The sequence below is a fragment of the Squalius cephalus genome (assembly GCF_949319135.1).
Source record: "Squalius cephalus genome assembly, chromosome: 21".
Lineage (NCBI taxonomy): Eukaryota > Metazoa > Chordata > Actinopteri > Cypriniformes > Leuciscidae > Squalius > Squalius cephalus.
The window spans coordinates 29,222,704-29,232,776 of NC_137142.1; the positions used below are offsets into that span (position 1 = coordinate 29,222,704).

Sequence of the window (10,073 nt, forward strand, 5' to 3'; positions counted from 1 at the left end):
TCCTGAAAGACACCCAGCACTGAAACTTATGATATTAATCAGCTATATTCAATAAGGGAGATTTCCAGTATGTGGAGTGCAGGATTTAGTACCACTGCCACGCAGAGATTGTACCCCTACTGAACAGATATCATGGACAGTTCTCTGAAGCAGTGACTAACATTGAATGAACACTGATCAACTGCTGGTTTGATCCTGATCTAACCCTGATCTTCTGGATGGTTTAGGGCTGTATCATAGACAGTTATCTGGTGCAGTGACTAACACTCTCTGCTGCATATCATGGCCTGGCTGGGCTTACACACTCTGTGACTTAATATCACACATCTGACTTTCAATTTCATACCTCTGAGCATCCATCCAGCCGATTTACCAGGTCTAATAAAAGTGATAACGATCTCGAAGTCGTTTAAAGGCGATGTAAACACTCATTTGACAGGTAGACTGACACTCCCAGCCAGCCTCGGACGCGAGATGAGCGCGTGAGTTAACGTTAGCTCGTTAGCATAATAAACATCTTACCGTTCAGCGGAACATCCAGATCACACACAACTGTAACAGGGTTTGTTCCTCTGTGTCCCACCACAAAACTCAAGTCAATATAACACTCCGCAGCCTGAATGAGAGGGTTTGGGGGCTGGAATAGGGCAGTCGGACCAGTTGTGTGTGTCCTCTCCAGTCTTCCGGAGCTCGATGGGGGAAGTTCCTGCCACTAGCAGTCCGATTCCTCCAGCACGAGCTCAAAACACAGAGTGGCGCAGAAACTATAGATTATTAATCACACAGTCATAATGTGTGTCGCGGTGTTTGCGAAACCAGTCGGATCTCAGCTCAGACGCATCTGTCTGGAGCGGCACTGGGTGAAAATGGCGCAGTAGGGGTTCAGCGAAAAATCGGCAGCTGGCAGCAGGAAGTAGCTGCCACTGGCAGCTGACGTCAGCTGCCGCTAATAACCGGAAGTCGGAGGTGGATGCCGCTTTTAGCAAGGCAAATAAATTATTATATCAATGTATATATATAATTTTAGTACTTATTTAAATAAATTACTTAAATTTGTAATTATTTTGTAATTGGTTTAAAAAGGTTTATCAAATATAAATTAAGTAACGAAGATCATAGACATAGTACAAAAAACAAACATTAAACTACACTTGAAATTATGAATTTGTACGTGTATAAATATAATTTGTGTACATGTTTGTCAAAAAATGAAATATATACATAAATTAATGCCTATATAATAATATTGTATATTTATTAAACGTACATAAACATTCATTAAACAAATAATGAATGTCATGTCTAAAAGAAGAAAAAAAAAACATTTTCTCAATGACCTTTATTTAAAAATCATATTTTGCTATCATTTAAGTTCAGTTTTACATTTGTAGTATTTCAATACATTCTTGTCTTTGTTTTATAAAACAGCTGTAACTTTGAAAACAGGCTTGATATTTGTTGTTCTGAAATCGGAATGAACAACAATTCTGAACTAGATGTTAAAGTTCATAAACTAAGTTGGCTTGAAAAAGAAAGTTTGAAAACGTTTTACAATGTTCTAGCATGGTTTAACATGATTTACAATGTTTCTAGTGTTAGGGAATAACAGCTTAAAGACCCAGGACCAGATATGATGAAAGAAGACCAGGAGTCGTGAGGTTCAATCAAATAAGTAAAAATTTAATGAAGAATAGTTTCATCGGTAGAGCCAGGCGTTAAAGTCTCACGGGGTCGCAAGCCAGAGACTCTACTGTACACAAAATCTCACACCAGTTATACCATTTCCAAGGGCATGATTGACATCAGTAAATACAGGTTGGCTACTTCTCATTGGCAAAAGAACAAAGTTAAAACAATTCTACACTTATGGATAGATAGGAGGGTAAGTCGACATTGTCATCCGAGTCCAAGATGGTCCGGTGATGACCTCGGAGGTCGTAGAAAGGCGTCTTGGGGTCAGCTGCTGCATATCACAAGACCTGCACAGAACATTCAACACACACACACACACACACACACACACACACACACACACACACACACACAATGGAATCGCAGTTCCTCCAAAAGTAGTACAGATAATGTTCACTTTAAAGAAATACACATAAAAGTACAATTCTGTGAATCAGATCACATAGTGTTTAACCCCTGTAACCTTAAGATTAGTAAGAAAGACAGATGTTAGAAAAAGATAGATAAGTTAGGTATAAGTAGATAAGATAGATGTGTTATGGGGAAACAAAATCACCGTAATAACTTACCATTAGCATGAATTCACTGCAGTCCACAGATCCCAACTGAGCTGGAACATCCTGGAAAAAAAAAATCGAAATGGAAAAACTAACATTTTATTTATACACTAAAGATAGCAAAGAAATCAAAATTGTTGTAACATGAAATCAATACCTTATTTTTAACAAGCTTCCGGATCCATCTTTATTGCAACTGAGCTTAAAAAGAAGGGGGAAAAAGTTAGTTATTTTACACACACGAGAGAAAGAGAGAGATGAACTCCGTGTTGAACCACTTAGCCATGTTGCAGCAGTAGACAGTAGCATACCTGAACTAGGGAGCAGGTGTAATTTATTTTTTAAATGCCACTGTCTATGCCTATCTAAAGCCAGAGAACAAAGTGTTGAACTGAACCACTGGACTAATATGTAAAACTTTGAAGCCCGGTTTCACAGATAGGGTTTAGATTATGCCAGGATTAGGCCTTAGTGCAATTAGGACTTTTATAAATATGCCTTAGAAAAAACATTACTGTTGTGAATCTTAAAAGAAACAATGGCACTGATATTTTAAGATACACAAGTGTAATTTGCTTTCAGTTAAACATGCATTTTAGTCTGGGACTAGTTTGAGCCTTGTCTGTGAAACTGGGGGTGAAAGTTATATGGAAAAAGTGAACAGTTCCAGTATATTTTGAATAGATATATATAAAATAATTATTATATTTTATATTTATATATATATATATATATATATATATATATATATATATATATATATATATATATATATATATACACTGGTCTCATCTGGTGATTGGGTCCCATCCAAAACATGATCAAACTAAGAAAATAAACAGACACTGAAATGTCAAATTTTCGATACAATCTAGAATTTGTATAAAAAAAATAAAAAGATAAAAAACAGAATGCCTTTTGCCTGCTTTGATCAAGACAGGATATAATACGTGAAATGTGTGAAAACATACCAGTGCGTTTGGTTGGTTTTGCAACTGGAAATCTGGGGTTTCCTTCATGGCACATATGTTTGTCCATCCCCAGCAATCTGTGACAGGCTGTGGTGAACTTGGTGAAACTAAAAAACAGAAGTTTAGAATATGGTGAAGTAATGTTGATTAAAATGGTGTTTTGTATTAAAACATAAGTTAGATCATTTGGGATATGTTTTGTTAGCGTTGCACGTGTATCATAAAGGCTGAGCTTGTCAATTCCAATAAATCAGCATGAGCTTTATTCTAATCAATAGATTAAGTTAACATGTTAACAAACGCTAATATTTAATGATATTGGTAACGTAAGTTAGTATTTAAAATTAATGATAGCCCCTCACAAACCAGGAGCACACGGTGCACAAGCTGCGTTTCTACAAATGATTAAATTAACCAATTCAACTTAAGTAGTCACAGATACACTGTCTCTAACATAAAAGTTAAACTCCAACGTACAGAGCAACAATTATTTATTAATCTGATAATATACGAACTTACCGAGCCAAATACCACCGCCATTACTGAAGATTCACCGGCGCCACCATTGGCTGCTGTCGCTTGACTTCCAGGTAAATGTGATTGGTTGCTACTACGTTGGACGATACTGATTGGCTGCCACGAAATGGCAGGTCCCTCCTAATATGGCAGGGCTTCCGGCTGTCAACGGCAGCTACTTCCTGCTGCCAGTGGCAGCTACTTCCTGCTGCCAGCTGTCGATTTTTCGCTGAACCCCCTCTCAAATGGCGTTGTGTTTCTCCCGGCAGGTTTACTCCTCCTCATTATGATGTCATCCGAAGATAAAAGGAATTTGGGATTATCGAAAATGTTGATATCAGATGTTAATTTGACTTTTTATTTCGTTTATTTTCATTAGTAGTCCTATTTGTCTACTACTATTATGTTTCCGTATATATTATACCAAAAGTTCGTCTTGGTTATTTTAAGCAATATTAGTAATGAGAATCGTCAGATAAACAATTTATTATTAGCTATGTGGCTAATGATATACATTTAGTTGCCTAGTGCGAAATTTAGTCGCAAATACGAGTGATTTATTACTCGCAATGTGGTGAGTTGAGAGAGAGTGATATCGCTGCTACTACTACAAAAAAAAAAAAAAAAAAAAAAAATTATATATATATATATATATATATATTCTTCAGAATAAGCCTATTCATCAAGCTTTGCGCGTAAATAAGCAAAGTACAGAAAGAAAACTGGTATGGAATAGCCTACCACATATGAGTGGAGTGGAGTGAGATTAATTTCTTCGCCTATGCTCAAAGCATTTGATATCACTCTGCTTCTGCTTACACTCCTGGTTTTACATTTCCATACACCAGATCACCTGAGAAATTATTTTCATTTATTATTTTCTGAATTAATAGCCTATACCTTAAACTGCATTTTATGTAAGCCTACCTCGATCATGACAATTCATGATTTGTATGGTTCGTGTTATATATTTATTATTTGACTGTGATTCATTCGAGATCATTTTCAAAGAGGCAAATTTAGCTTCAATTAAATGCAATATGTTAATACAACATTTTCCAAAGCCACGTTTGATACCAAAGACAGGCCTTTGCCCTATCAGTGTTTTAGCTTTAAAAATAAATCTTATAGGTGTAAAAGGTCAAATTTATAATTAAGGGATTGTTCACCCATAATTGAAAATTCACCCTCCAGTTGTTCCAAATTTTCATTTCACAGAATATCTTCTTTAATGTTCCACAGAAGAAAGAAAGTCATACAGTTTTGGAATGACATCAAGGCGAGTAAGAATTTTCACATTAGATAAGGCTGCTGTAGATTTGGCTTTGCGTGCATCTCTCCTCTCAACGTGTAACTATTAACGTAATAATATTTAGGTTTTGAACTTGGCGAGAAGACTCAGATTATAAAAACCCAAAAAACAGTTCCAGGTTTTGGTGCAATGTTTGGTCTAAACTTTCACTTCCACATAGAGACAACACCATAGAGAGCAGTGATTAATTTACAGTCTTTATTTATATTTCATGAAGTTTTTCCTTTCTCTTGTCCAGTCAGTGTCCTCCATGTGTTGTGTAGAGCTACTCTTGCCATCAGAAGTGTAATGGTGAAGTTCCGTCTGTACCATTCCCTGAAACACAAAAGGTTTGGAATTAATCCTGTTGTAATAGTCAGAATATTTTTTTTTTAAATGGAACAGTTTTAGTCAAAACACCAAAAAGGGTCTTTTTAGTTGTTGTTGATTATCATATTTGATACATCAGGCTTTTATGGCTCATATAATATAGGAGAATATGGAGCTCACACTTGAGGAGAAAGAAAACGACACCTCCGTTTTATTCAGAGGCCCAAATAATTTGCAATTTGGTGCAGTTGCTGATATTTATATGGCCAAAAAGTAAGATGAAATTCTGATAGCTTATTAATATCATTTGTCACTCTATTTCTCCCAATAATGTGTTAAGAAGTCGATATTTAAATGCAATGCAATAATGCTGAAGGGGGACATTTTTAGAAAATGTAAGCCTTTTCCTTGCTTAAAAAGACAAGAGAATGCATGTAGAGGATTGTGTAGAGCAGTTTTTAAAATTATAAAAGTATTTGAATCTCACCTGTTATAACTGGAATGCCTTGTAATGTTTTTGTCCAAGAAGTGTTTGTAGAATACTGCCATTTCCTCACTGCTTAAAGTCCTTTTCCTTCCTGGAACGGAGATAAATGACACAGTATACACAAGCACATTTCAGTTAGCAGTGCCAAAACCACCACAGGCATGTCTAAATCTGAATCTGATCTCTGCATATCCCACTGGAATCCAATCAGATTTAGCAAGTGTGAATGGCAAAGAAAAAAAAAAAAAAAAAAAAATCACATGAAATGCAAAAATCTGTTTCAAGCTACATCCATATGTGGTTTGAAATCCTATTCAAATCACATTTCTGGAAATCCGTTTCAGTCTGACCGCTCTGATCGGACTTTGCATGGTTTATGTGACTTTCTCATGCCACGTAAACCGTAAATGTCAGATGTTGTTCTAGGAAACATGCTGAAAGTCGCTGCAGAAACAAGGTTGTGTTGTTGCAAAGTGCTGGATGAGCGAAAATTGACAATATAACGGAGACATGTTTTGGAACCAGCGGAGACGACAGCGTGGCATAAAGTCCAGCGCGATGCTACACGTTGTCATGTTGTAAATAAGACATCATTTGTATTGCAAATTACTCCATGCTGTGCTTGCTGTTTTGGGCGTATGCCTACAAACACAATGTCACTGTCACAGAAACCAATGCAGATATTTCAGAAAACTAATGGATCTGAACAGTTGCGATACACAAAGTGGACGTCAATAACTTTAGATCAGATTCCAATAGTATACACAAATAATCAGATTTGGACTGACAGTGTGAATTAAATTAAGAATATTGAATGTCAGGGGTGCAAACCTCAGTTCCTGGAGGGTCACAGCCCTGCAGAAGCGGTCTCATTTCGAAGGCTGTGTCCTCCAGAGGACGCATTTGTGACGCTGCATACGTCATTGAGGCTGCTTCATTTCAGTAAACTGACCACTACATTCCAAAGTCATTAAGAAATTAAAATTTCACTAGAAATAAAAGCCAAGTTTTATAATAGTTCTGAAAAATGACATTCTTTATGACGTATACGGCCGACAAATGTGAGTTTAGCCTCAACCCTAATTAAACACCTGATCCAGCCAATCAAGTCCTTCAGGCTTATTTGAATTCTCAGTACTCATAAAGAGTAGGCAAAAAGTCTCCGGATGACCTACTACTTCCAGTGAGATTCTGAAGTGTGCATACAAGACCCTTTACTATCCCATGAGGCCACGGGAGTGGATTTGTGAATGGCAGTGAAGGTCACGTGTACACATTGACAATGTCAAATATAGTATGTCCGGATAACATTCATACTACACACACTCATACTATACAGAACGTTCTCTTTTAGCGGTCGTAAAGTAGTAACTTATTCAAAATAAGTACTTACTCAAGAAAGTATGTGATTTCAGACACAGCCTAGGGCAGCATACGAAATTTCATACTTCCCTACTATGAAGTACCAAAAACAGTGTGTGAAGTAAAAAGTGAAGGCCAAGTATGACAGCTCATTCCCGGATTTTGTCCTCTTTAACCTGTCAGAGTTAGTGCACACACACTGGGAGCAGTAAGTAGTGAACACACACATACACTGCAAACCGTGGACACACACCCGAAGCAGTGGTCAGCCATTCACTGCGGCGCCTGTGGAGCGATTGGGGGTTAGGTGCCTTGCTCAAGGGCACCTCAGTCATTTCCTGCCGGTATTGAGAATCGAACCCGCAACCATCAGGTTACAAGACTCTCTAACCATTAGGCCACAACTGCCCACAACTAGACATACTACTATTACAAGAGTAGTATATCCAATAATATTCATAATACTCATAAAAGAGTAGACATGAAAGTACCAAGATGACTTGCTACAGATTCTGAAGTGTGCATATGATGGACACTAAAATCATCTAAATGATAAGCTATTTGCTCACAAAAGCAGTTTATTCAGCGTTGTGAAGCCTCTCCTCCATTGACATCCATTCAAAAAGAAACAAATGGCCTCTTGTCTTCCCTGATCACTGCAGCATTAGCAGCAGGCGTTACGCCTTTTTAAGCTATAAGGTTGCAGGCTTGCCTTCAAGTGGCTTTGAAGGAACTGACGCTGGTAGGTCTCATGATAATGGCAGCATGGCGAATGCAGTATGTCCAGATTACATTCATGCAATATAGAAACACTCTTTTTTTTAGAGGTCAAGATTTCAGACACAGCCTACATGTATGTGTGTTGGAGTAGGGTTGGATCTAAACTCTGCTGTGGTCCTCCAGGAACTGAGTTTTGCACCCCTGCTGTAGGTAGTGTCTGTATTTAGACAGCTCACCATCATCATCTCTTTCTGACAACCCTTTTGCCGTCAATTGTAATTGAACGTATTCTTCTTTTTCCTGTTGTAAAACATAAAAAAATGGGTCAATATGAATTAACTTTCATGAATTAACTTTTGGAACACAAAACTGCCCCCTAATGGTAAAGGGAGAACTTCATGGAGGATCTCAATAGTTGCAGTAACTACTCCACAAACATATTAAATGTGTTGCCTGCTACAAACTGATCATACATCTGTGGTTCACACCTTGCTAAATGAGAAGTTCTGGTTGGTCCAGAACTCGTGGTTCCAGTCCTCGGTCTCCTGTCTCAGATGCCTCAACTTCCTTTCCAGTGGTGTCTCATTCTCTGGGATGTGATATATGATCGGCCTCAGGTTCGACAGTCTATCTGGTGGACCGATCCAGTCATATTTTGATGTTGCTGTTGGACTGAATCCAGACCTCTACATAAAAAAATAAAATAAAAAAACCCCAGTCATCTAGATAAGAACAAGGCAGCATGATAGGAAACTTCCAAAAACAAAAAAAGAAACAAATATTAGTCTAATTAATCTAGGTAAAACTAGGCAACATCAGACAACTAAATCCACAGTTATAACTTAACTTACTTTTTTTAACTTTCACAAAGAAAAAAGAGAGTATTGAATGTGCATTTTTGAAATACCAATAATTATGTACAATTGAAAAGTTTTTTTAAAAACTAAAAGCAAAAGTATAGACAATTATATGCAAGTCCATCAGTTGGAATTCAAAATTCTAATTTAATTGTATGAAATTATATTAATCTAATATAATTTGTTGATACGTGCAACGAGAGCATTTAAATGTTAGATGTGCAGATGAACTGTTGCATTGCTGTTAATTTGACATAAAGGTAGTAAACGACAAACCTCTGGTCGTTTGGCATGTTTTGGTGGTTGGCTTGTGCTTTGTCGATGACCTCGACAGGGACTCCTTAATGACACAGGAGCATGTGTGTAACACAGACGCAGAGACCTAGATATTATACAATTAAATGTTTTTACATTCATCTTTGATTAAATTAATGAATCGACCTTGACAAATAAAAATCATAATAAGTGCGATTTCTCCGCTGGCTTCCGTAACAGCACGCGTCTATCAGTACATTTTAACATGGTGGATGATTTTAAAATAAAAGTCCTTTACATTACTCATGCTTCAGCGCTTCGTACAAGAGAAGATATATTCTTGTTTTCCGAGGTAAAATGACAACCGTAGCATATCACATCCTGGAGAGAGTGCACTGTGTTTTATTTAAATGATATTTTCAACACAAATCAAGTATTTTGGAAAGCTCTGGCGCACTCTACTTCCGCTAATTCTGATTTTATCAAACTGGACGACCAAAACATCCCATGAGTTACGACACAACAGCATATGGGGCTGGTTTCACAAACAGGGTTTTAGATTAAGCCAGGATTAGGTTTTAGTTCAATTAAGGCATTTGAGGAGCTTTTATAAATGTTCCTTGAAAAAAAAAACATTACTGGTGTGCATCTTGAGACAAAACAATGACACTGACATGTTTTAAGATATGTCAGTGCAAGTTGCTTTCAGTTAAAGCAACACCAAGGCTGCGTCTGAAATCACGTACTATGTGAGTAGGTACTACATTTAAATTAGACCGTACTTCGCGACCGTTAAAAAAGTACGTTCTATATAGTATGAATACGGGTAGTATGAATGGAGTCCGGACTCCGGACGTACTACAAGGAACTTTTCCTCTTCGGTCGCCCTACAGGTTGGAAGCGGAATTGTCCATTACCGCTGTCGTAAATAATTTACCGCCTACCCACTGATCTATATAGAATGACCAGTGCGCCTACCGCATTCCACTGTCGCACGCGCATGCGCACGCGCGCTGTTTATCCAGCACCGGCTTT

General features: G+C 37.5%; 2 protein-coding genes and 1 long non-coding RNA gene across 7 annotated transcripts in view; all 3 read right to left on the reverse strand.

Moving 5' to 3' along the window:
* Window positions 1-932, reverse strand: part of klc1a (kinesin light chain 1a) — a 41,616-nt gene extending 40,684 nt beyond the window's left edge. For 4 of the 5 annotated variants that reach the window (XM_079855354.1, XM_079855352.1, XM_079855351.1 and 1 more), the window contains exon 1: window positions 523-908. The gene's annotated coding sequence lies outside the window, so the exon portion shown is untranslated. Of the gene's footprint in view, window positions 1-522 lie in introns of all 5 variants that reach the window. The other variant, XM_079855353.1, reaches the window with a different exon arrangement.
* Window positions 933-1,327: 395 nt separating this feature from the next.
* On the reverse strand, window positions 1,328-3,791 carry LOC307149681. Its single transcript, XR_013819604.1, has 5 exons — window positions 3,740-3,791; window positions 3,221-3,327; window positions 2,407-2,450; window positions 2,262-2,312; window positions 1,328-1,979 (listed from the first exon to the last, which is right to left on the reverse strand). It is a non-coding gene; the product is annotated as an uncharacterized lncRNA (long non-coding RNA).
* Window positions 3,792-4,687: 896 nt separating this feature from the next.
* On the reverse strand, window positions 4,688-10,030 carry coa8 (cytochrome c oxidase assembly factor 8). The gene is made up of 5 exons (XM_079855356.1): window positions 9,060-10,030; window positions 8,415-8,612; window positions 8,163-8,226; window positions 5,845-5,935; window positions 4,688-5,363 (listed from the first exon to the last, which is right to left on the reverse strand). The coding sequence occupies exons 1-5, from the start codon at window positions 9,198-9,200 to the stop codon at window positions 5,258-5,260; spliced, it is 600 nt and encodes a 199-aa protein (XP_079711482.1). The 5' UTR covers window positions 9,201-10,030; the 3' UTR covers window positions 4,688-5,257.
* Window positions 10,031-10,073: the final 43 nt, after the last annotated feature.

Coding starts and splice junctions, on each gene's coding strand:
- coa8 (XM_079855356.1), bottom strand. CDS start 9,200: ATGAATGTAAAAACATTTAATTGTATAATATCTAGGTCTCTGCGTCTG. Junction 5,936..8,162: donor GTCAGAAAGAGATGATGATG/GTGAGCTGTCTA, acceptor TCTCCGTTCCAG/GAAGGAAAAGGACTTTAAGC. Junction 5,364..5,844: donor AGGCATTCCAGTTATAACAG/GTGAGATTCAAA, acceptor TTTGTGTTTCAG/GGAATGGTACAGACGGAACT.